This window comes from Miniopterus natalensis, chromosome 14, assembly GCF_054644295.1.
Source record: "Miniopterus natalensis isolate mMinNat1 chromosome 14, mMinNat1.hap1, whole genome shotgun sequence".
NCBI classification, from domain to species: domain Eukaryota; kingdom Metazoa; phylum Chordata; class Mammalia; order Chiroptera; family Miniopteridae; genus Miniopterus; species Miniopterus natalensis.
The window spans coordinates 13,331,184-13,358,659 of record NC_142094.1 but is presented as its reverse complement, the minus strand read 5'-3'; the positions used below and the strand labels follow the sequence as shown (position 1 = coordinate 13,358,659).

The 27,476-nt window shown below is 40.5% G+C and overlaps 1 protein-coding gene across 4 annotated transcripts in view; it reads left to right on the top strand.

Moving 5' to 3' along the window:
* NRG3 (neuregulin 3) overlaps positions 1-27,476 on the top strand; it is a 953,370-nt gene that overhangs the window by 733,687 nt on the left and 192,207 nt on the right. For all 4 annotated transcript variants that reach the window (XM_087824121.1, XM_087824120.1, XM_087824119.1 and 1 more), the window contains exon 3: positions 9,579-9,652. In XM_087824121.1, coding sequence (XP_087680247.1) covers positions 9,579-9,652 — 74 coding nt within the window. The remainder of the gene's footprint in view (positions 1-9,578; positions 9,653-27,476) is intronic.

Genomic DNA, 27,476 nt, shown 5'->3' with positions numbered 1-27,476 from the left:
TGAGCTCATGGCAGCCCTTCTGTGGTTGCTACAAGAACAGTCGATCCTTCAATAACACAGGTTTGAACTGCACAGGCCCATTAAATGCAGATTTTTTTTTTTCAGTAAAGATACAGTCTGCCCTCCCTATCTCTGGACTTCACATCCTCGGATTCAACCAACCAAGGGTCAAAAAGAGTATTTTTGGATGTGGAGTGCCGACTGTATGCATCATTCTACATCATTTTATACAAAGGACTTGAACATCCAGGGGCTTGGTACCTGTGGGTGGTCTTAGAAGCAATCCCTCAGGAAACTGAGGGACAGCTATAGTTTAGTCTTGGGGTTGGTACCCCTAACTCCCACATTGGTCAAGGGTCAACTGAAAATATAATGTTCCCAGGCTCCTTATCCTTCAAACAAGAGGTCATTAAGTTTATCAAAGTAAGATATGGTTATGGCAAAGATATTATACATTAACTTTAGTCTAGGTGTTCTTTCTGATGATTCTCACTTCCCGTATAGGACTGATCACTAGATCTAAAGAATAAAATACAGGGCACCCACCTAAATTTGAATTTCAGATAAATAATGAATATATTTTTAGTATAAGTATGTCCCAAATATTACATGTGGGACACACTTATAAAAAAAAGTTGTTGTTTATCTGAAATTCAAATTTAACGGAGTGTCCTGCATTTTATCGGGCAGCCTTCCACAGAAGAATCTGGCCTTTGCTGTGCTGTAGAAATCAGTTGCCCAGCTTAGCAGCTGCTGTGGACTGAATATGTCTCCCCAAAACCCATATGTTCAAGCCTGTTGAAGTAAGAACCATCCAAACCTGTAAAGAATTTTTGTAAGAATTTATTTGAGCCCAAACTGATAACATATGCCAGGGAGCAAAATCTCAAATGCTCAGAAAAGTAACAGTTGCAGCTTTTTTATGCATTTGAGATTAAGCAGAGAGCTGAGGAAGATTATGTGAAGGTGGGGAAAGCAAGGCAGGGACTGGATTATAGGATAAGTAACAGGGCTGTGTGCTCTCTGGAGGGTGCTTTCTCTTGAGGGGTTTGAAAAGAGGCATTTCAAAGGGTGTTAACCTAGATGCCCAGAAGCAACAGGCACGGCTTGCTTAAGGGAAAGGTAAACCTTTTACTAAAACAGCGGGATGCCTGGAGTGTGACTACTCGAGGTAACCTGCCTAGTTAGAAATGTATGATCCTTTTTTTGTCCATGTTGGGAAGAAACAAAATCTCCTCTGCCCTCAGGTTTCTTTTTGGTGGTCTAATAATCAAATAGACATGAGACAGATTAGCAAGAGAAAGTAATCAAAAGAATTTTTTTTTTAAATAACCAAATTTAATGCATACACAGACCTTGCTAGCACCTTGATCTTGGATTTCTAGTATCCAGAACTGTGAGAAAATAATTTTCGGCTGTTTAAGCCACCTAATCTGTGATACTTTGTTATGGCAGCCCAAGTACTAATACAGTAGGTTTAGAATATTTTGCTCTGGCTCATTTTTATTTTTCTCACTGAACTTCAAGCTGACAAGGATGGCAGTTATAGGTATGGTTGCCAGATCTAAAGAATAAAGAATAAGTTCCATTGACTAGTCTGGACATTTGAATCAATTGCTCTTCTAATCACAAGCAAGTAGAGGCACATGAAGGAATCTGATAATGGTTGTCCCCTACACATCAGAGAAAGTCTGTGATTGGCTAGTTTCCCAATCTTGGTAACATCTTAAGTGAAAATAATATAGAGTCATAGGGAGTGGATGGAAAGACAGTAAACCTTGGTCTGCTGGTGACTGGGAAATATCAAAGGCAGTCATGGTGTTATGGGTGGAAGTGGGGTGTCCATTGTTGGAAGCAGGGGATCCCTTTCTCCACTGGGTCCTGGGAGTCAGGTTCTTATGATATCTTGAGAAAAAGAATTTTCTACGACTCGCACAGGAGGATGAGTGATTTTTATTTGAGTGGAGTCGCATCCCTTGATTTCAAAAGTCCATTTCCCTTAAGCCAGTCCTGGAAAGAGTGTAGCTGGAGCTCCAGTAGAGCTAAAAGCAAAGCCAGTGTCCAGAGTTTCCTTTCCATGGTTGAGCTGAGTCCGGCAGAGCATCAGGCTAGTTACAGTCCATTAGGCCATTGTGTGTGGGGTCCACATGGCTGTGGGCCATGTGGGCAAGTCCAGAGCGTGAGAGCCCCACAAGCCAGGAGTGAGGCACGAGCAGCAAAAGAGAAGGGGGAGGCTCCTTTGTTCAGGAGCTTATTATCTCCGATTTTGAGCCCTTGCAGTGGCCAAGCCCATCCTGGCCAATGACGGGCTCCCAGGTGTGACTGACAAGCGTCCTCTCTACATCACCCAGACTTTACTGGGCATGCATCTGTTCCTTCTTTGTCCAGGCTCTTCCCCCAGCATCTGTGGGAAACAGACCTGGAGAACGTTAAACTGCAGTTTTCTGGCACAAATGGCACACCTATATTATTTTGCCTTCCCTTTGCCCCTTTCCTGTTACTTAATTAATAACTGGGCTAATTATAATGATATCAATGCGAACTTTTAATTAACTAGGGAAGTGGGAAAGAGATCCTGACTCTCCTCTGCCTTTAATGTTGGAACTTAAATGATCTGCTTAAATTTTCTGATTATTAGGCATACTTACAAGGAATAGGGGCAACGTGTATGTATGTGTGTGTGTGTGTGTGTGTGTGTGTGTCTGTGTGTGTGTGTGTGTGTGTGTGTACCACATGTACACAGAGCAGGCACTAAACCAAGACTTGGTAAGCCCACTCAGAAATGACTAACTGAGACCTTGTGACACAGACTTCTGCCATGCTTCTAAGTGGGAGAATTGGGGTCATCCTGCATCCAAAGGATATTGCTTTTCCACCTATATTTAACAGGCTACCTCCCTTGAACACTAGAATCTCACATTTGTCATAAGAGATTTGTAGATACTAGGAATTAGTAACATAGCATTTTCTCAAACAATTTGAATTCTTTTGATCTTGTTAGGGCTGTTAGTATTTTATTACTTCTTGTGATACTAAAATTATGAGTCTTTGTGATACTCTACACATGGTTGAAAAGAACTTGTGATGGAGTAAACACACATTTGTCATATTTTTTTAACTTCTCAGACTTGCTGTCATTCCCTTCCTTTCTGTCTTTAGGGCTCAAATATGATCAGAAAGTAGCATGCTTGCTGGATTTGAGAAGATCTTTCAGATCACTTCTAGAATCATAGCAGTCTTAGGATACAACAATTGGCCTTCATCTACTTTAAATTCAAACTTTGCCCAAGGGAAGTTTAAAAAAATAAATTCCTGCTTTTTCTTAAGATTGCAGATACAACTCCATGAGCAAGAAGCATCAGAATCGTGAGATGAGTGGCATTATAAGCAACAGTTGCCCCCGCCATGGAATTTGTGATATATTCAAAAGCTGTTGATAACACATTGGAAAACCTTCCTGAGTCTGAAGGCAGCTGTTACTCTACAATTTAAAATAATCCTATTCCAAACTCTTCCATCTATAGTTGAAAGGATTTTGACAATACTGCACCTACAATCTATCTATAGGTCATTTTAATTCTAGTTGGTTAACTTAAACATCTTGCTGTCTTAATTAGTGGCCTTTTTAAATAAGAACACTTAATTACCTTCTAAATTCAGTTAAAGAAAGCTTATACTTTAATCAGTGTCACAATATTCTCTATAGCCAAACCTAGATCTCAGCTTTGGCAGTGAGTGGCAGGGAAGGGAATTTGTTCTAACACCATTAATATCTTTTGAACTAGTAACTCTAGGCTGCAAATCCTTAGCTAGGAACATTTCTAGTCCACTCAGCACGTGGTTTCATTTAGATGGAGACCTGGTTTGGAATTCTGGTTTCTGTACTCTCCATCTCTTCAAGACCGGGCAACTCATTGGCCTTGCTGAAACTCCATTGCCTTTGTTTGTTTTGTTTCTGTTTTTTTTTTTTTAACTGAAGACAACCTGAAGTCTAGAAATGTCATTTTCCTTCATCAGCGCAAAGCATTACTAGAGTTTTCCATCCGTATTTGGTGGTTACCTTTCTGATTAACATGAAACTGAGTCAATTTGCCTTTAAATCAACGATTGCTCTCTATGGTTTGCTTAAGAACATCTTGAGATTGAATCATAACTTACACATCTAGGTCTTTAATTCTTACCATAAATCATGGCTTCACTTCATAATAGTTGGGCCATATTTTCAGGTACTAATCTTGGGAAAGGTGTATGATGATTTATGTGACTACTGAATTTCCATGAAGAATGGCAGAACGTGCCACAGGTCAGGCAAGGAATTTAAAGCCAACCCCCGTTGAGTCTGCATCTAGTTCAGATACTGGCTGTGTAATTTTAAGACATGAAACTCAATCTTTCTGAACCTCCATTTCTTCACTTGAAAAGCTAGATGAGGACTCCAAATTCAAAGAATATGAAAAACTAACATTTATTGAATGCTTACCATTACCCACATGGTCTCATGTCATTTTCCCTAATAACAATTCTAGGAGGGAGATACAGCCATTTCCTCCATTGCGCAGGAATGGAGGCACAGGAAGGCTAAGCTGGCGGTGAACAGCCGATCCTGGGTTCAAAGCCAGCTGGTGTCCCAAACCACCCTGCCTCTGAGGTGTGAGGTTTAAATGCCTGATGATCTCTCCGTGTTTCCCAACCAAGGACTGACACTGATGCCAAGCAGAACTGGCAGGGCACAGAGAAAAATACCTGGAGGGACTGTGCGTTTTTCAAATCAGCTTTTAATAGGCCCCTTAAAACTGGCAGACTTGTATATCACTGCCAAAATGTCTCCTTTCCTGTAACATCACCACTGTCTCTCTTTTGAAGTTAATTGATTTCTGCTAGTTTAAATTGTGTGTCTAAAATTCAGTTTCCGCGAAGGAGGCATGCACACTTTCTCCGAAGGATATGCAGAGACCAGGCAGGCACTACACAGGGATTGAAGCAAACATTTGAAAAATTTTCTGTCCTTCTTACTTTTCTCCCTGTAAGTTATGTAAAATGCATCTTTGCAGATATGATAAATAGAAGGCCTGTAGGTATAAAAATAGGCAAAATGCATGTGTATAATATTAACAAGGTGTGATTGCTCATTTCTCTGCTTCCTGGTATCATTTCTACTTTATTTGGTTGAAACTGAGGAACAGGGATATTCAGTGATCTGCCTAAAGTACATCCATGAAGCCCAGTGGGCATGGCTCAGTGGTTGAGCATCAACCTAGGATCCAGAAGATCGAGGTTCGATTTTCGGTCAGGGCACGTGCCTGAGTTGCGGGCTCGATCCCCAGCAGGGGGAGTGCAGAAGGCAGCCCATCAATGACTCTCTCATCACTGATGTTTCTCTCTCTCTCCCTCTCCTTTCCTCTCTCTGAAATCAATAAAGATATATTTTTAAAAATACATCCATGCAAATACTAAGCAGAGAAGGAAGACTGTGAACTCAACACTGCTAATCATGATGTTGATGAGCAGGACGTGCTGAGAGACCGTGTGCTGGCTGGGCCATTCTTGCGGGTAATCGAGGCCCTGACAATGAAGGCAGAGCAGCAGGGAGAGGGAGGGAGGCAGAGCCTTCCATCAGCGAGGGAATGGCCGGGGAAGCGGGAGGGAGGACTGAGGGGATAGCGCAGCTTCCTCAGTGGAACCCTTTGTGCTGTGTTCGTCTGGTTTGGCTTGGTTTTCCTATTAGGAAGAAGAGGGATAAATTGAATAATAATCTGGACGCATGGGGAGGCTGCTGGCCACAAGTGTGAGTTCCTCAATTTTCAGTCAAAGTCACTAATCTTATCAGCCCTAATTTAGCTGTTATTCAGAAAAAGGGTTCCCAGAAATAAGCTGACAAATATGAATGTTGCAAGAGGAGAGATGGGAATGGTGTGAAGTTAGCGCTGCGGCTGGTGGCCTGGTCACCACTCCCGGGGGCCCAAAGCACTCCCGTCTGGGCAGAGTCGCCCGATGGGAGCTGATGGGACTGTTTCTGAGCCTTCCCCTCGGTGCCTCCACGCCCAGGCTGGGTGGCCTGTGGACGGCCCTGCGCTGCCACAGGGACAAAACCAGCAGCGAGCTACAGCCGACGACTGTGCTGTTTGTATTCTCTCCTCCGTCAGTTTTAGTCTCTTCTTCACTGTTGCCCAAGGTGTACTTTCAAAGCTTTTCCCGAAAGCTGGGCTTTCCTTAGGGACAAAGTAGAAGGGAAAACCGCGTGACAGGGACAGATTGCTGTGCGAGGCCCAGCTGGGCAAGCGGGCGGCCGGGCCCAGCTAGAGGCCGTAGGGGCAGAGCGAGCGATGCCTGCGGGGAACTGCATGCTCACCCTGCACAAAGGGGGGTGCTGGTTTCCCATGTGAGCCTCTGGCTGACACTTAAGCGGGCTCAGTCTCCAAGCTCTTCCCCCACTTCCTTGCCAGGGGCCGATCTCCCTTCTTCGAGGTTGCCCACCAGAGTTTCTTCAGCTTCTCACCTGCTCTACCCTGCTTTGGACACTGTCTCTCCACCTATGCTCTTCCCCACTGTCTTTTAAATTTGGAAATAAGCTAAACAAGCTACATTATCAAGGACTTGCTGGTTTCCAAAGCGACAACTCCTCCACCTCAGAGCTGATAAACACAGAAAATTTAAGACGGATATTTTTTGCAAAGTAAAATTTCTCGACTCTTGCAGACTGTCTTTGCTTTGTAGCTGTTTCACTGCTGATAATATTTTCTGTCTTAAGCCAGGTCCCTGCTCTTTGGCCATCCAGTAATAGAATCTAAACTTACCTGTAAAACACCACCAGGGAATATTGCTATTTTTAACAAAATCTCTGTGATGCAAGGCTTCTCAGGAATAAGGAAATTCTGAGAATGGCGATGATGAATTGAGGGAAGTTTTAAAGCAATGCAGAGTAAAAAATACTAGAATATTAACCTGGTTAAGGTAAAACATGTATTTTTTTAAATAAAACATCTATTCATCATTAAAGATTACACATATACTTCAAAATTTTGATTAAATTGGGTCATGCTTTATTAAGATGAACAAACAGGAAGCATTTTTTATTATATGGATTTCTCTTGCTCTTGTACCTGTATCTATCAAAAAGCAAAACTCTTTAAGAAAAGCATGCTCAAGCTTCCCCCAAACTACCAAAACCAAAACCACTCTGCAATGATGTTTCCCAGAAGAAGAGCTGCTTACCACATTTTGGGAAATTCCACCAAACTCGATTTATGCAATAGCAGTGCATCTTTAGACTTTCTCCCTTCACTCTGAGTCTTTAATATTGTCATAAAGTTCGTCCACTCCATTGGCATTTCCTGCTTGCCACATTCTGTCTTTGGATTTGGATGGGTCTGAACTTATCAAGGTGACATATGTGTGATTTTTAAATGGAAATTTTAATTTGTCCATTTTAAAACCCAGCACCAATTAGGAGGGACACTGCCTCCTTAACAAAAGCGTGGGGCTCGCACACCTGGTCACACAGCCTGTGGCAGGCGTCCTAGCGTGGGCCGGGCTGCTCTGATATCGTCACACAGGGTTGATGTACCTACAGCACTGGGCACGAAGGCAGGAAAAGAGCACTCACTGTGCATTTGTCCTGATACCCACGGGGCCTGAACACTTCAGAGTCGGTTCAAATTCATTGAAAATTCTTTTGAAACTTGAAATTTTTCAAATATCTTTCCTCATTTTCTTTTTCACACAAATGGAATAATGCATCTTAAGTTATGAAGAACCCTTAAAAAGCAAGACAAAACACACACACAAAAAACACTTCCCCTTATAGCAGCTATCTCCCTAGGATACCATTTCATATTAAATGAATTTACAAAAACTGAAGCGCTGGAAATCGTCCACATGTCAGAAATAAAAACCTGAAAGAAGTTACAGCACACTATAGCACACACCCAGCAGGTAACTCAAGGGGAAATGAAAATAAAGCACCATGGTTCCGGTAATTCTGAATAAAGGCGAACTAACATCAATAGGCCAGCTTCCAGAGAACAAGAATTTATTTATTTTTTCATCAGAAATTGCTCCAGTCCTAAGTATTTCCTGACTTTTTGCCATTCTAAACCTAGTGATACACCTGCTTTATTTCAAGGACAATAAATGAATTTTTAAAGAGGTTATGAAAATACGTGGCTGTTTTAACATTTATTTTTCAACAGCCTGTTGGGTATCTGGGGTGTCCACACATCAGAAGTCTTTGTTCTCAGTGTATGAGGAAAATTGCCAAATACACTAAGGAGTGCCAGGCTTAAAACGGTGCTAAAAGGAACCTTTCCCATCACCCAAATTCCGATTTCACTCACAATGAGAGGTAGGAAATTATCCAGGTGCCTTTCAGTGTTGCTGCTCCAGTTGCAATGGACTTTATCTAATAGTTTATTACCCAGAAAACAAAGCACATTCTAGAGAAAGAATCCACAGCCCCACCTCTGACAGAACCGCCCCTTTGAATTCTTTTGTTGATTTCATAGATCTCTAACTACCAGAGGATCGTTTTTGTAAATCTGATTTTTATGCTCTCAGCATGCTTGCCTCCTCTGTAAGCAGGACAGATTCCTTCACTAGCAACGATGGGTGCCTCCCTGCTTAACTGGAGCGTGACAGATTAAGTGTCGCGCCGACCACTAAATGCCACGTGCCCCGTACAGAGGCTGTTCCGAAGCTGGGGCTTGGGCTGCCTGGGCTGTATTTGTTCCTTGACCTGCCAGCTGACGAGCTGAGGCTGTCCGAGGCAGCCAGCAGCCCTACCAGGGTGACAGGGCAGAGGCGACATGCCCCATCACAGGGGCTTCCAGGCAAATTCCTCGCCTCCAAATTGTGCGGCCTCAGGAAAGTTGCCTTGTGCCACGCCTGGCAGAAAGCAGGCAGTTTGCACATGTTTGCTGAATATAAAAGAGAAAATGAAGAGAGAAAACTGTGAGTTTGTGGAAAATGCACAGAGGCCTTGCAACGTAGAGATCTTGCCACATCTGAAAGAAATGTTTTTTCTGGCCAATCGAGCCACAGAGACTTGAAGAATAGCTAAGTAAAAAAAATTTAAAAAGTAAAAGTTTAGCAAAGGAAAAAACTAATAAGACACACAGAAAATAAACAGTAGCCCAAATCTACTGATATTGGGTAAATTGCATAAGAAATGTTTTTTTATTAGAAACACGGCACTTGCAATACAGTGCTTTGGAAAGGACACCTGCAACCTCTTAGAGACCAGTGTGTGGCACAGAGCAAAGCACACCTGCATCCAGCACGGCGATAGGAGCACGACCACTACTGAGACTGCGACGAGGGGCATCTCAAAAAGTATCGGATTTGCTCATTAGGTAGCATATATAAAATTATAAAAGCAAAGCAGACCCGGGGTGTTTTTGCACAGAAATAGAGTCTAAAATCTGACCGTTGATGTTACAAAACAGACTGAATCAAATTATACAAAAGCAAAAACATGCTATTCTCACATGTATTTATTTTATGTATTTGTCGATTTTGCTTGCTGCAGTCTTGAAACTTTCCCAACTACATGCGGATGTTTATTATTTATTCCCTTTCCTCAGGTGCAAAGAAGGCTACCAAGGAGTCCGCTGTGATCAATTTCTGCCGAAAACCGATTCCATCTTATCGGATCCAAGTAGGTCAAGCCTTTTTTTTCTCTAACACAATTTATGGGTCGCCCATACCCTGAGCTGCGGCCACTGGTCAGCTGAAGGCTGTATCGGGGCTCGTGTGTCTGCAAGTGGCCAGGTGGCCGCTGGGGACAGATGTGAATGTGCAAAGCTTGCTCGGAAGTAAGGAGGTCTAGGTCCAGCCTTCTGGAGCAGGCCTGGTCTCACATTCAACTGCACTGCAACCTACCTCCCCAAACTGCATCAAAGTTTGCTCCCTCAGCTTTCAGGGTGCCCCACCCACCCCCGCCCCATTAGGAAAGCAAGGAGATAGAAACTAAAAGGACTTCTTATTTATCCAAAAAATGTTATAGAAACTACAGAAACTAAAGTACCAACCTCTGCTTGGTAATTTTTGATAATATTAAATCTGTTAACCTTTTACCTTACTTATTGAAGTATGGAAATATGCATATAAAATTATATAACAAGTTTTCAAACACTCTGTGGAAAACCCCATTTTTAGCATATCAGTGATTGCTTTACTTATGCCTTTTTTTCTGTTAGTGAATGAAGACAATTTCCCACTAAGAAATATTGCTAGTCATTAGTTTCTTTTTCTATCTGAAGTAAAAAGTAATGCTGTATACCATTATGGCCAATTCTGGTCGAATGGGAAGTTTTTACTCTATCTGTAAATAATCTTCTGTTGTTGTGATGACTCTATAACGGAGTCACTTCTAAGGAGAAGGAACTTTTATTGAGTCAGCAGTTTTGTCCAGTGACGATAATGACAGGCATTTCCAAATTGTAAAGGCAATGCTATGTTTTCTGAATTCCAATCAGGCGTAAATACCCTCAAGAGAAGCCTGCATATTGACAGCAGACAGGTCGCCCTCTGTGAGTGTGCGTGTTGCTGGGCAATGAGTATGTCCAACCATCTTTCAACATCTTTTCAAAACCCTTGTTTTCATTTTGCCTCTGAATTTCTAGCTACGCTCCATCCGGAAAATGTAAAAATTTTTTAAAGGGGAAATGTTTTCTTTAGCTTAACTTGATTGTGTTTTGCCTTGGCAAGGCAAGTGACTATACAGTATTAGGGACTCTATTCTTTGCAAAGTTAGCTCTCCTTGGGAAAAGTGGAAAAAAAAAAAAAATAGTGACGGTAGCCATGGATTCTCGCAGTTCTCTGAAAAGTGAGGCTCTGGTCTCTAGAAATTCCCCGGCTACGGGCAGTTACTAAGAGTATGTCATATCTTTTTTATCTTGTGATTTGGTCACATGCTAAGCTGATGTCTGGAAAGTATGGTTGTAGGGAGACATATATTTGGAATATTAGAAAGTTTACATAGAAGAATGGGCCTGCTGATTTCTTTCTCTCTCTCCCTCTCCCTCTCTCTTTCTTTCATTCCGTCTCATTTACCTAATTTCCTTCTTTGTTTTCCCTGCTTCCCTTTCTCTTTTCATATATAGTCGTGAATTATCTATCAAGCACAGTGTACTTGGTAGGGCTTGGATATGGTACAAATGGTTAAAATAATCTCCTTTAAACAATAATCCAGCCCTTGCCCCCAAACTGGATACCACAGTCCATCGCTACAGTGGCTGAAGGTGAGGTTCACAGTAAAGACCGTGTACTCCTCAGAGAAAAGTGGTCCCGTCATCAGTCACTAACCCTGAAAACCTATGTCTCATATCCATAAAAACATTTTGTGCAACAATATTCATATTAGTGAAACAGTTCATACATTCTAAAAGCAAGCAAGAATATATTTAAGTAAAACATCGTATGACACATCTATCATGTTTTATTAAATTACCATGAAAATAATTGCTGTGTGAAATATTGTTATTAAGTAGAACAGCAAGATGGAAAATTATGTTCATATAATATTGCAACAGGAACATCCTTTGTTACAATGATGGGAAAAAACAAATGCCAAAAAGGGAACTTTAAATATTTGGGTTATGGAAGCATACAGAACCTTTCTCCTGTTTTCTACAAAGTGGCATATGATTATGTGAATCAAAATGCCAGAATGCCCTGAAACAAAAACAAACAAATAAATAAACAGTGAGAGGCCTATGGGTGAGTCCTTGAGACACAGTTTAGTTGGGAAAAACACCATATGTTCCATTCACTCATGCATCATCTATTTATTTATGAAATTATTAATTCATTTCAAAAATATTTTCTAAGTACTCATCAATGACCACCTAATCAGGCCGAGTAGCTCAGTTGGTTAAGAGTGTCCTCGTGATACCGCAAGGTCTGAACATACACAAGAATCAACCAAAGAATGCATAAATAAGTGGAACAACAAATCAGTGCTTCTCTCTCTCTCAAGTCAATAAATAAAAATTTAAAAATAATAATAACAATACCGGTAGGTTAGTATCACCAACACTGACAAGAAGTCAGTGTGAGATAAACATTAGCCCACTTTCGGTATCATAATCCTGCTAATAAATGTTTAGAATTTACACGTGCCAGGCTCTGTGCCAAAGGGCTTTACCTGGATTATCTCATTAAAACTCTCACAATCATGGTCTAGCAGAGAGTTACTGGCAGGAGCTCTCATTTTATATATGAGGAAATTAGCTCTCAGAGATGTTAAATAAACTTGCTCAAGGTCTCACAGCTGGTTAATATTGGAGTCTACCTTCCAATCTAAATAACTCTAGGGCCTGAGCTCCTGATGCAAGGCTCTTTCCTTCCTTCCCTCGCCCCCTCCCTCCTCTTGTTATTTTCAATATGACATTTATCACTCTAAATTTCATTGAATAAAACTCAATGACCTGCAGCAAACATTAGTCTAAGGAACAATATTTGCACAATTTTCCTATCTTAATGCAGTAACTTGGGCTTCCATAGAGATTTAAATCCCTAATGAAATTTTCCTGTCAAAATTCTTGCTGAAGGATCGTTTAATTTGCTGCTCATGATATCTTTGGAATGACTCTCTGCTCAGGAAATAAGCTTCCCTCCAACACCCTCTCTCTGAATCCCTGTTTGTCTCTCTGTCACTTCCTCTCTGCGTCTCCCTCCATTCTCCGAGTGTGTGCTGCGTTTAGTGAAATCCCAGTTAACAGAGGACTGGAGCTTCTGATTGTGTTTTAATCTCCCCCAGGCAAGGCAGAGTTGATCGGAAATGTGCATCTTTGCCAATTAATTAAGAACTAACACTAAAACTTCAAATTATATGCATTTGGGGAGATGAAATCAGGATGTTACTCTGAGAGGCCCAGTGGCAGCTGTGACCAGTGTCTTCACTGGGGCCCCAGCCTGAGACTTCAGACCTGCTATTCCAAAAACCTATTCCCCTCCCCCGCAAAGAGTCTGTAGTTAATTGGACTCAGGAATACTTACACACACAAGAATCAAACTTATGAAGTGCTTTGATGTTAACTTTAAAAAAAAAATATCTAAGGCAGATAGCTGTCAGGTTAATGAAACCCTCATATGCATTCAGAATTCATTCTGATCAAGGATGGATAGTAGGCAGGGCTTCGGAAAAAACGCAGTGAGGGGGCGGACTGTGGTCAGGACCAAGGGCATGTAGCCGTCAGTGGAGGAAGGAGCACCAGCTAGCGTAGCGTTCCTGCGGCTGCCAGCCGGCCTGGAGAGCGGAGATCAGCTTCCAGGAAGCCCCATAATCTTCTTGGGTTCTAGCCCTGTGACCACTTGTACTGAGCAATGTGGCTTTTGGCAAATCACAGGGTAACTGAGCCTCGGTTTCTTTGTCTGTATAGAAGGATCCTCTGGTAACCCTGGTTAAAACAGAAAAAAACCCTCAGTACAGAGCAGGCTACCCCTGCAAGCCATTCAGAAGTGGAGTCAACTGCACAGTTGAAATCATCCATCCTTTAATTCATTCATACATTCATGCCCCTTTCTGTGGATTCAAACAATAATTAAGGCTCCTACAGTCAATAAACTCATAGTTTAGTAAACTGCATTCACTTAAATGGAATTATAGGCTCCAAAGCGTGCAATATGTGCAAGAGATAGAAATGGCTTTTTATTTAAAATCTTATTAATAGTTTAATAGGACAAGTTACCTTAATGGGTTCTGGTTTTCTTCTTTATAAAATAAGGTTGTCTAGTCTCTAATGCATACAATTATGAGTATTAAATAAAATAATCCATTCAGAACAGTTTGTGCTTGGCAAGTAGTGTGAGCTTCCATAAATGTTATCTGTTATTATCTTTATGGTTGCTTTTTATTTTAACTGTATTGTTGCCTTTTTAACTCCACAGTGTATAAGGCCCTGAGACAGGTGCTTCCAGGGATTAAAAAGCATGTGTCATATTACCTGACCTCAAATATCTCCATTATAAGAATGGGCACAATACAAAATCACATAAAGTGCAGGGAGAGGTCTGGGCTGCTCAGGAAAGACAAATCGAGGTCGAAGTGTTGCAGTGAGCTTTTCACGCGGGGTGCTGAGGCTCTCTGCTGTTGCACAAGCTTCACACTGCCCAACTGCACAAGTATCTTTCGTACTAGAGTGTAAAGGACTCTATGGTGATAGGTGACGTGGTCCTGGAAAGGAAATTTTCTTTAATAAATTAGACGAAGAAACACAATATTCCTGAGGGCTCAAAGCGTAGACTGACCGCCACTTGCGCTTGGTCCATTAAACTTACTGATGAGAGGAGGCGTCTTCCAGGTTGGAATCTGCTCAGGATACTTGTCTCCTCCATTGCTCTGCCCTCCAGGAGCCATTAAAGCATTGTTGGCAGAATGGATTAATATGTAAAATCTGTAACTTACTGTCATTTTTCTGGCATTGAAAGGGGAGTAACAGACATCAGATTTTGACCCTGCCCCTGTGGACCTCATAAAGTCCATAAATGCTACCAGGTCTATGGTGTTTTCATATATTTGCCTGCTGATATCTTCAAGTCTACCCTGCTAAGTTGTACAAAGCACCTAGCATTTACCAATAACTTATGCAAATACACACCATCTCCAGAGTACTACGAAGATAAATATCTTTACAAGAAAGAAAACATCTTCCATGATCACCCCGTTCAGAGATAACCACGAATAAGCATTTCAGTGCATAGCATTCCAACGGGTGCACACGTTTCGTGTGGAATCTAGGCTTTCGTTATTAACCGCTGCCTGGAAAGCAGGGCTCCGGGGCCGAGGGGAGCCCGGCGGCCCCGGCCTCTCCCAGCGCCCTGCTCTGCTCGGCTCCCTCGCCGTGCTGGCCGATGCTTCTCCTCATTTAGCTTCGGCTTGCAGGCAGCCCAGGCCACCGGGGCAAGGTGCTGGACTGTCGCCTGTCTGTTCAGGGACCTCTTGGGCTGGTTTTCAGACAGCTCCCCTCCCCCCAGTCAGTTTTTCTCCTGTGTGGCCCTTAGTTGGTCCACAGGACCTACTGACACATCTGTTGTTCCTCTAGAGAGCAGGCCATTCAGATGCCTCCGTCCCCGGGCTCCCAGGACCCAGTTGGCTTTCTCTCCCATCCCTCTCCTGCCCCTCCTATGTTGTCACAGTTAGAGAGGGACATCAAGTGCATGGAATGGTTCTAGGTCATTTGATTATTTCCTCTCTAAATCCTGCAAGTGGTGATTTGTCTCACACTTCATTGTGTATTATCCATGATATTGATACTTTCATCAAACCTGAGGTAGGAAGGGTGAAATATTAACATCTTGTTCTGTATAGAATGGGATCATTCTATGCATATTTTATAATCTGCTTTTTCTCTTTATGTAGTGTGACCCTTCTCCCACAACATTATGTAATTTTATGTTCTGCTAAATTATTGCTGTAAAGAGTGTAACATTATAAGCACGTAATAGAAATCATTTTACTAAACATTTAGGCTGGACTATTTAGTGTGCTTTCAATTTTTCATGATTACAGAGATTGACGAACATTATGCATAATTCTCTACCTTGAGGTACAGATTATGTCTTATGGATACATTTCTAGACTTTTGACGCACTTCGATAACTTTTCCTCAAGAGAAGTTACATCAGTTAACATGTCCATGAGCACAGTAGGAGGGCCAAACGATATTTTTTAGTTGCTACTTTTATAGGGAAAATCGTATCGGGAAAATGATCTCACTAGTGTTTTAAATAGAATTTTTTTGATTACCAGCAAAGTTAAATATTTTTTATTTATATATTGATCAGTTTCATTTCTACTTTTGTGATTGAAATTTTTTTCTTTGTTCAAATTTTGAAATTTTTTGCCTTCTTTAAAGAAGTTTGTTATTTTCAGGATAATAAATTGTGCACTATCGTATATGTTGTGATTTTTCCAGATTGCTCTTTGATTCATTTTTTATGGTGTTTTTTTGAAACATACAGAACTTTTGCCTTTTATGTAATCAATCTATCAGTTATTTTATAAAAAGCTCATATGTGTTAATATTTGGGTTTTCTTCACTATAAAATAAAATAAATATTTTACTAACTTAACTATTAAAATTTTATTATGTGCATAATTTATTATTATTTATCATACATGCATGTATGGTTATACATAGTCATAATTTATTTGACATTTATACTAGTGTGTAGTTTGAAATTAGGAACAGTATTTTTTAAAATAAAGTTATTTTTAATTAAAGTTTTTGTATTTAAGTATGGTTGGTATATAATATTACACAAGTTATATTAATTTCAGGTGTATAATATAATGATTGAACATTTTATACCTTACATTGTGATCATCCTACTAATAATAGCCATCACCTGTCACCGAGCAAACTGATCACAATTTCATTAACTATACTCCCCTTCACCTATTTCTCCCCTTCACCTATTTCACCCCGCCACCCACCCCCCGGTAAACATACATTTGGTCTCTCTTTCTCCAACAAAATTTATTAAATAATCTGAACTTTCTTCATTGATAAAAACAGATCATAATCATATACTCTATAATTACACATAGTTAGTGCTGTTTGTGGACTTTCTATTGTATAGATAAACAGCATAAGAAACTTATATTTTACTCTTGGTAATGTTATTTCCATGTATTTTACTCTTTTTCCAAAAGAGTATGGTTTGATTGATTAGTTATGGATCAACAATATACTATATAGAAGTTGTTTCACATATTTTATAACACCTAATGTATTGAAAAACAAGCCTTGTCTAATATTTAATAAGATGTAGGATTCAAAACAATATATATGGTGTGAATGGAGTGATCACATAACTTATCACCCCAGCTAGGATAGAAAGTGAAAGACAGAGCTATGAATAAAATTACAATGACAAATAACACATGTGAAGCAGGATTATATGGTCATCCAAATTTATAAAATATATATATTTACACTTAAGATATGTGCTTTTAAAAAGTATCTTGAAGGTAATGTGCAAAATGTAGTATGTACACATAATTTGTCAATATATTTCTGCATTTTGTTAATTTTCTACTACACGTATTAACTACTTTAATAATTATTAAAAGAATGACAATAACAACAAACTTTTTGATGCTTACTGTGTGCCAGGCACTGTTCTAAGCATTTTACAACTAATCCCCAAATGTCCCTGTGAGGTATTTACAATAAAACCCCCTTTCAAGAGGAAGAGGCTGAGACAAACCAGGAAAATTATTTACTAAATGATGCGCATGCAGTAAGTGGTAGGGCTGCCGTTTCAGCCCTGTAGGGTATGCAGTCTCAAGGTGAGAAACGAAGAGACAGTTTTAAAGCTGACAGCAGTCCTTTCTCATGGAGCGGTCATCATTGTGACTCCTCGCGTCGGTCCCCTGCCTTTGAGCATCATTGTTTTTCTAGGTGACCTCCAGACTCTGCTGTGTTGTGATTCGAGGTGCCTTCTGACAGACTGTGCCTGGGTCCCTGCACAAACGGGGCCAGGGTGAGGGACGGGGCGGGCGGGGGGCACAGTCTGGTTTTACCTTTCTAATTGCCGCTTCAGTCTCTGGCAGAACAGGCAAGTTCAAAGCCGGGCGGGGGAGGGAGTCCCGCCACACGTCCTGCGGTGGTTCATTTTCGTTGTCAAGCCTGCTACCGCTGGGCATCCCTCTGCCCGCACGGTGACTCCCTGAAGAAGTCCCAGCAGTGCCCTTGCTCTCTGCCCGCAGGGCACCTTCCCCTGCGGCTGGGGAAGGCAGGGCTTGGGCAGGCTGGCTGGCGAGGCCCCCAGCTCAGGATGGCTGCTCAGGGGCCACCTCCCTGCACTGCCCTTCACCCCCCCTCGCCAACCGAGGGATCTTCATAGAGCTCTTACTACTCAGATAAGCTGTCGGAAGCCTGAGTTGGTTCAGCCTTCGATATAGCTTCATTTTATGTATAGAACATTTCACAGTTTAAATTCTCTCTTCATCGTATTTGGCGTGTTACCTGAGCATGAGGAGAGCACTGCCCCCCCCCCCATTCATACCTTGATGTAGCTTTCTCCCAGGACCCATAATTTATTTGTCAGTGTCACTGAAAATCTATGAGGGGACAATCTTTTGTGAGCGTTCCAATGGCCCTTTCATCTGGAAGTTTACAAATGGAACACTTTTGAATGAATATAAGGAGGAATTGAAACAAAAATGATGGAAGATTTGGCCAAGAATACCTGAAGATTAAAGGCAAAGAAACAATAACCACACGACTAAATTGGCCTTCACCCAAGAGAGTGCAGGGCATCTGAAATTACTTGGCTCCTGGCTTTTTGTGTTTCTTCCTCATACTCCATTTTGAATAAATTTCAGTCGCATCTAATAACATTACTCATATCACTGTACTGTTATTACTATTTTCTACAAAATACGGAAAAAAGCCATAATGATTTTCACCTGTGTTAATAAGACTTTCCCAGATCCATCTGTTTATTTACATCCTGCGCCCGGGAGCTGTTGTGTTTTGGAGATAGGCACCATAATCCCTGGGGTGTTTTTAATGGTGTTTTCTGTGATGCTGGTACCTGGAGACACCTAACACACAGCTGTATGAAGCCACACACCCACCACTCTCCTTTCCTTCAGAGGGTTCTTTTAAGAGACGGTGACAGAGCAATTTCACTGCTGTGTAACTAGATGAAACAAATGATTTGAGCTGTTACCATCTTGATTTCTAATTTGGTGCTACCATCACTCTTTCAGTTTTTGTATGATTTTTAAAAATTGGACACACAAATTGTAAATAACCTCCCTTTATGTGGATTATAAGAGTAAGCCCAGAGAAAGAGAAACATCTACCACTTTGTTGTTAGCAATCAGAGATACAGGATTGAAGGTTTTCTCCGTGTACTAGGGTTGTGTTTGGAATTCCAACAGAGTCATTTTCATGGAATGAGGACTGACTATGTGCAGATATTATGCTGGGCCTCTGTCCACACTCCCTCCTTTATTATCCACCCTTAGTCATGGTCATCCTGGGCTTGAGGAACCTGAGGTTCGGAGAATTTAATTAACCCACCACAATTACTCCATTTCTAGGAATTTAAATTCGAATCTGATGATAATACTCTTTAGCTTTCCATACTTTCTGCTAGGGGCCAATACAATGTCTGTGTTTTCATTTTTAAGCCAAGAAACTGATATTTCAAGGACAAAGTTACATAGAGTATATTGTTTTGGGAATAATTGATATAAGGAGAGACTTTTTATGTATATATGTACATATGTATGCATTTATTTATTGATTGATTGGTTTGTTTATTTTGCATGAGGAATTCAGAACAAGGCATTCTCCATTATTTCTTGAAATTAGTATCTTTTTAAAAAAATTTATCTTTATTGTTGAAAGTATTACAAATGTCCTCTTTTTTCCCCTATTGATCCCCTCCACCCTGTACCCTTCCCCCCAGACCTTCACCTCACTATTGTCTGTGTCCATGGGTTATGCATATAAATTCTTAGGTTAATTTCTCCCCACCCACCCACCCCACAATTTTCTCTTACATTCTTCAGTCTATTCCACACTTCTATGTCTCTGGATCTATTTGGTTCATCAGTTTATTTTGTTCATTAGATTCCATATATGAGTAAGATCATGTGACACTTGTTTTTCTCTGCCTGGCTTATTTCACTTAGCATAAATGAAATACTCTCCAGATCCTACTATGCTGTCTCAAAAGGTAAGGGATCCTTCCTTTTTACAGCTGCATAGTATTCCATTGTGTAAATGTCCAAGAACATGCTTGATGTGATTTCCATCTTCTTGAATGTGTAGAGACTTGCTTTATGTCCTAACGTGTAGTCTCTTTAAGAATGCCCCATGTACACCTGAGGAGAATGCCTATTCTGTAGCTTTGGAGTGGAATGTTCTGTAAATGTCAACTAAATCCATCTGATCTAGTGTGTTATTTAGAGTTACCGTTTCCTTGTTGATTTTTTGTCTGGGATATCTATCCAGTAAAGTCAGTGGGGTGTTAAAGTCCCCAATTATGACTGTATTGCTGTCAATCTCTCCTTTAAAGTCCTACAGAAGTATTTTTTGTTATTTTTTTCCCCAGCCTGTGTGAATCTCTTGTTCTAAGGTGGGTCTCTTGTAGACAGCATATATTTGGGTCTTGTTTTCTTACCCATTCAGATACCCTGTCTTTTGATTGGGACATTTAATCCATTTATATTTAAGGTTATTATTGATAGTACTCATCTATTGCCATTTTATTTTTTTATGCTTATTTTTCTCTTTCTATTTCAACTTCTTATTACAGCAGGCCCTTTAACATTTCTTGCAGTGCTAGTTTGGTGGTGATAAACTCCTTTAGCCTTTTTTTTGTCTGGAAAGCTCTTTATATCACCATCTATTTTGAATGACAGCCTTGCTGGATAGAGTAGTCTTGGTTTCAGATCCTTGTTTTGCATTACCTTAAATACTTCATGCCATTTCCTTCTGGCCTGTAGAATTTATGATGAGAAATCACATGACAGCCTTATGGTAGCTCCTTTGTAGGTAACAGATTGCTTTTCTCTTGCTGCCTTTAAGATTCTCTCTTTGTCTTGAATTTTTGCAATTTTAATTATATGTCTGGGTGTGGGCCTCTTTGGGTTCTTCTTACTTGGGACTCTCTGTGCCTCCTGAACTTGTGTGACTTTTCCCTTCACCAGGTTTGGGAAGTTTTCTGCCATTATTTCTTCAAACATGTTCTCTAACCCTTGCTTACTTTTGACCTCTTCTGGTACTCCTTATGATGCAAATTCTGTTAAGTTTCATGTTGTCCCACAGTTCCCTTAGCCTGCCTTCCTCTTTTTAATTCTTTTTTCTTTTTGGATCTGTGATTGAGCGATTTTTTTTTTTCTACCTTGTGTTCTGATTTGTTGATCCTATCCTTAAATTCCCATAATATGCTGTTCATTTCTTCCAATGTATTCTTTATTTCTACTATGTCATTTTTAATTTCCTTCATAGTTTCGATATCTTTTTTCATGCTGTTGAGCATCCTTATAATTAGTATTCTGAACTCTATATCTGATAGATTGCTTATATCCATTTCACTTAGCTCTTCTCCTGGAGACTTCTCTTGTTCCTTCATTTTTTACTTGTTTTTTGTCTCCCCATTTTGGCTGCCTGTTTGGATTTGTTTCTATGTATTAGGTAGACCTGCTAGGACTTCCAGTCTTTTGGATGGTCTCTGGGGCAGGCCAATGTCAGACACTGTTTGTGACTGGCTTGAGTACCCTGTTTGAAGTTTTCCACACTCCACAGCTTGCGGTTTCCTCTGCTGGGGCTGGGTGTGTTTGAACAGGACCAAAATATGCACCAAAGTCTGCTTTTTCAAGCCCTTGGTCCAGAAGCAAATCAGGCAAAGACTCAAAGCACCCAGAGGCTATTATTCAGTCTCTTAATGAGCCTCGGGCTGTAGAAACTCCACAAGGTGGGACAGCTGATTTTTCACCAGTCTCTTAAGGAGCCTCAGGTTGTAGAAACTCCACAGGATGGGGTCAGAGGTTTTCCAGCAGGGTGGAGCAATTGCCCTGCCCCTCCCAGGCAAAAGCTGCTTAGAAGCTAAAAGTCTGCCTTAGAAAGATGTTGTGTGAAGTATGGGGAATGACTCAGCACCAGGGTCCAGATAGATGCCCTGTGATATCTATTCCCCCAGCCAGCCCCCCGGATTCTACTCACATTGCTCCTGTCCACTCTGCCTTTCCTCTGCTGGAGCCCAACTTTGTGCCTTGGCCCTTTAAGAGGGTGCCTGCATTTACAGCTGTCTCTCCCTGGCAGACAGAAACCCCACTGCTTTTCACAGCCAGATATTGTGTGGGCACCTTTCTCAGTTCTAGTGCTTTTGGCTGGGGAGACCAGCTTGGGGTTTAGGACCCAGAGTGGTCAGTGGGAACCCCCCACAGCTGAGGTCTCCCTCTGGACCTTCAGCTGCTGCCTGTGGGAGCCCAGCCAGCCCTCTCGCCTCCACACTTCCTACCAGTCTCTCTGTGGTCTCCAGTTTTCCTCCTTGGTTATGAGGGTGCTCCCCAGCTTGTCTTCAGTTGCAGTTGATTATTCAGGTTGGTTTTCTTATATATTAGTTGTAATTCCAATTTTGTCCTGGGAGAGTGTCAGTGTAGCTTCCACTCAATCTGCTGCCATCTGGGATCCTGAAATTAATATATTTTTAAAAAATTTATTGAATTTTGGGGGGTGACATTGGTTGAAATGAGTATCTTAACATGCTAGTGGTATGGTTAATAATTCAACTTAAAATTGGTGAAAAGATAGTATAGTTAGTGCAGTTTGGGATAGAATGATTATTTTAAGCCATACAGCAGAAGGTACATAATCTAGTTCCTGACACACAAGAGACACTTGATAAAATTGTGTTGAAATTGTAGTAAAAGTGAATTTTTTATTATCTGTTTTATATGAGAATAAACTTTTGAGAATAAGTATTGGATCTTCTAAATTTTTGCTCCCTTAAATTTTCAGTCTCTCTTTCTGAATAGGTTTTAAGTATTCAGTTATATTTATAGGTATCTCCACTATCTCAATTTTCCTTGGAATCTTGAAAACTTCAGAGGTTCTGTGGGATAATTAACCTGGATTGATTTTACAGATAAACACTTGATTCCACCTCCTTTTAACCCATGATGAGACTATCAAAGTTCTAGTGTTTCTTGATTTCTTGTCTTTACAACAACATCCTGTGATTATACCTACAGGAAATTTCCAAATATTGGGCATAAACCACATCAATGTTCGGGAATACATTCCACACACAATAGGAGTATTTCTTGGATAATCTGTAATTGCTGTCCCTCAGTTAACAGTGAACAATAAGGAGTTTAAAACCTAAATAAACATTTTTATAATATAAGCCAATTAAGATACAAGTGACATTTATTAAGGACTTATCTTAATTTATGCAAGAAACTGCCAGGTTCATTCACATGTGTTGTACCTGTTCTATGATTTAACTCTAACAAGTACAAGATAAAATAGCTATTACTATCACCATTTATTTTTGAACACCATAAATAAGATTAAGAAGGTAAAACAAAGATTAAGAAAACAATAGAGATTTATTGTGGAATATAAGAAGGCATAACTTGAGAGATATTGTATAATCTAATATAATTCACATTTTGTAAAATGGCATTGTTATTTGAATACACTTCCCTATAGTTCCAAATAAAATCCTCAGACTATTTGTTAAATATTTGTTAGCCTGCCTTTGTGTGTTTTTTCTGTTTCATTATGGAACTTAATTGGCAGTTTATTGTGGGGTGGGGACTAGATTCTAGGGAACAGGGATTATGATGGGTTTGGTGCTCACTATATCACAAGTGCCAACCATGCTTCCATCTTACCAGACATTCAGGAATATCTTGAATGGATGAGTGAAATAGAGATTTGTCCAAGGTAACATGTTTTCCTAGCTCTCATTTTTAAACATGTTTTTAGTTCATTCACTTCAAAACTTATTTAATATCAAATAAATTCTTACGACTTTGCTGTGTTATGGATATTAATATAGAAACAGTATTATATTTTAAAGTAAACAGTATTATATTTTTTAGTTTAATTTAATTTTAGGATAATAATACACTCATGTGGTTTACCACCACAAAGTATCAAACCGTTTATGATAAAAGTCTATTACCTCTACTTCTGATTTACCGAGTTCTTCTTCCACAGGCCAACAATACTGTTGTTTCTTATAAATCCTTATAGGGTATATTATAATATATTTATAAATGAAAATAAGTACCATATTTATTATGTATTATATGTAAATAATATATTTATAAATGCAAATGAACCAAAAAAATCCCCCTTTTTTATATCAGCAACAGCTCATAATACTCACTCTCCCAGATCTTGCTTTTTTACTTAGTAATGGATCATCAAGGACACTTTATGTCAGTATGTACATAACATTTTCATTGTCTTTACAACTGCATAGAAGATTTCTTTTTACATTGAGCATATAACATAATATGGCATAATTAACAACTCCTCTGTGGATTTAGGTTACTTGCTGTTCATGATACCCCATTTTAAACAGTGTGTACAACAACCTTCAGGTACATGTACCTTTGTAGATTTTTGGGTTGTCCTCATTGCCATTTCTAGAGTGGTACCAACTTAAACTCTCAGACCTTCTCCAAACCCTATGTTTGTTCAAACTCTCCTCAACATAACACATTGTTTTATCCAACCAGTTTGTCTTTGTTCAAACTGGAAACTGAAGAGTGCTATCTAATGTAGTTTTCAGTTTCCTTGGTTACAATCAGTGAGTTCAAGCTTTCTGTTTCTTCTTGATTAAGTCTTGGAAGATTGAATGTTTCTAGGAATTTATCCATTTCTTCCAGATTGTCCAATTTGTTGGCATATAATCGTTCATAGTATTTTCTTATAATGCTTTGTTTTTCTGTTGTGTCAGTTCTCACTTCTCTTTCATTTATAAGTTTATTTGTCTTCTCTCTTTTTTCTTCATAAGTTTAGTTAAAGTTTTATCAATCTTGATTATCTTTTCAAAGGACCACCTCTTGGTTTCACTGATCTTTTGTGCTCTTTTTTTAGTCTATTTTCTTTATTTTCACTCTTATCTTTATTAATTCTTTTGTTCTATCCATTTTGAGCTTTGTTTGTGTTCTTTGTCTAGTTCCTTCAGGTGTAAAGATAGATTGTTTATTTGAGATTTTTCTTATTTCTTGATGTAGGCATGGATTGCTATGAGTTTTCCTCTTAAGACAGCTTTTGCATTTTTTTGCTATCTTGTCTTCTAAATTGCTGATCCTGTCCTCTGCCTTACCTAATCTTCTCTTGATTCCTTTTAGTGTGTTCTTCATTTCTAACTACTTTTTTATGGTTTCTTGTGGGGTTTTTTTATGCTTGCTATCTCTTTGTTAAAGTTCTCATTAAGCCTCTTTAAAAAATATATATATATATATATATATATATATATATATATATATATATATACATACTTATATATATATATCTTTACTGATTTCAGAGAGAGGAAGAGAGAGGGAGATAGAAATATCAATGAAGAGAAAGTCATCATTGATCGGCTGCCTCCTGCAAGCCCCTGCTGGGGATCGAGCCCACAACCCAGGCATGTGCTCTGACCAGGAGTCGAACTGTGATCTCCTGGATCCTAGGTCGATGCTCAATCACTGAGCCACGCTTGGCTGGTCTCACTAAGCTTCTTGAGCATCATCGTAACTATTGTTTTGAACTCTGTATCTGGTAGATGCTTGTCTCCATTTCATCTAGTTCTTATTCTGGAGATTTCTTCTGTTATTTTATTTGGGGCATGTTTATTGGTCTCCCCATTTTGGCTGCCTCCCTGTGTTTGTTTCTATGTATTAAGTAGATCTGTTATGTCATCCAGTCTTCATAGGCTGGCCCTATGTAATAGGTGTGCTGTGGGGCCCAGTGGCTCAATGTCCCTGATCCCCTGAGCCAGGCGCCCCAGGAGTGTCCCTTGGGTGAGTTATGTGCCCTCTTGTTTTAGTTGAGCCTTGATTGTTGTTGGTACATTGTGGGTAGGGTTGACCCTCAGGCTGACTTGCTGTGAGGGTTGACCACAACCACTGTGTATGACCTGCTGTGCAGGGCTGACCCCATGAAGTGGAATTTGCTCCAGCAAGGTCTAGTGCCTGCTGAAATCTGTCTTTGGGTCTTCTGCTTGTGGAGCTAACTGAGTGTACTTTGTTATAGTCTGAAACCAGCCACTGGGGTGCAGGAGGGCATTATTTGGCCTCTGAGGAGGGACTCCAGTGCAGATCAGGGTCAGACACTGCCTGTTACTAGCCCTGGGATCCCTTTTAGGAACTACAAAGCAATCCACAGCTTGTAGCTGCCCTTGTTGGACCTGGGTGTATGTGGGAAGAGCAAGTTGCAAACCAAAGCTGGCTGCCACCAGTGGTACTAGGCCTAAGACAGGTCAGCAAAAGGCCCAAGGCACCCTGAGATTAGCCACCACCTGCTGGCTGTTTGTTAAGCTCAGCCACTAAAGAGTCTCAGGTGGTAAGCAAGTTACATGAAGCAGGTTCTCAGGGAATTACCTGGTAAGGGCGAGTGGTGTTCATCAGGTTAATACAGATTCAAACTTGGTGCCTGTGCTGCGTCTGAGACAACTCGCCAAGGTACTCCAGGGCCAGCCACTACCACCTGGGGGCTGCGTACCTTTGCAGTGGGGTGGGGTCTCAGGTAGTCATCAGAATGGAGCTAGTGGAGTTCACCAGTCTAAAGCAGATTAAGATTTGGCTGTATGAAGTGGGGCTAAAGACAGAAATGGTGGTACTTGTGGCCATGTGGGAAGACGGCTCTCTCCCTGAAGCCAGACAACTCAGTTTATCTCTGTGTGTCTCTGCTCCCCCCTTTTTTAAACTGGAATAGAATTCCTTGCGAGTTTTTTAAGAAAGCCTGCAACATATGCCCAACCTGGCTGCTGCTGACAGAGCCTCAGGCTGTGGGCAAGTTGGGTAAGTGGGGCTTCAAGGAATTGTCAGGGTAGAGATAGTGTAGCTCACTAAGCTAATGCTGTGTGGGGGTAGTGCTCAACCCAGGGGAATGTTACCCTGGGGCTGTGTGGGGGGGAGACTCAATGCAGGGACATTGGCATCTGTCTCTCTACCCCTTCCCCTAAAGCCTCACAACTCAGTCTCTCCCTGTAGGACTCTGACCCCCTCAGCAGTTGTCCTTCTGCTGGATTTTTTAGAATGAGTGCCTAGTAGTCAGCACTGGTATGCTGTCCTTTTAAGAGGGCACGTGGGTTTCCAGCAGTCTTCTGTCTCACTGGGACGGAAGGAGACCCTGCTGATTTTCACAGCCGATGTTATATGGGCTCCACTTCTGGCACTGGAACCCTGGGCTGGGAAGCCTGGTGTGGGGCTTAGAGCCTTTGCTCCTCAGAGGGGACCTCCACAGCTGAGATATCCCTCTGGATTCTCAACCACAGCATGTGCGTGCTGGGCCAGCCTGGTTCAAGCCTCCACCTTTCCTACCAGTCTCTATGTTTCGTGGAATATCCTTAGTTATGTGACTTCTCTTCAGATAGTATTCAGATGATTATCTAGGTTGATTATTCTATAATTTAGTCATAATTTTGATGTGGTCATGGGAGGAGGTGAGTGAAGCTTCCACCTACTCCACCATCACTGATGAGAATCCCCTGTTTTATTGACTTATTTGTGCATTAATGTACTACTCTTAATTATTGAGGTTTTGTTACATATATTAAAATACATAAGAGGTAAAAATAAATAAATTAATTAATTAATTAAATAAATAAAATATATAAAAGAAAGGCAGTCCTCCTTCACTTGCCCTCTTCCACCTAGAAATTTCCTGACTATTTCAGTCTTATTAATTCATTTCCTGCTGCCTAATTATTAGTAATTTAGATGTATGAGCCAATTGTTATATTTAAAGCTAGCCATGATAGGCAATGAATTAATGAAG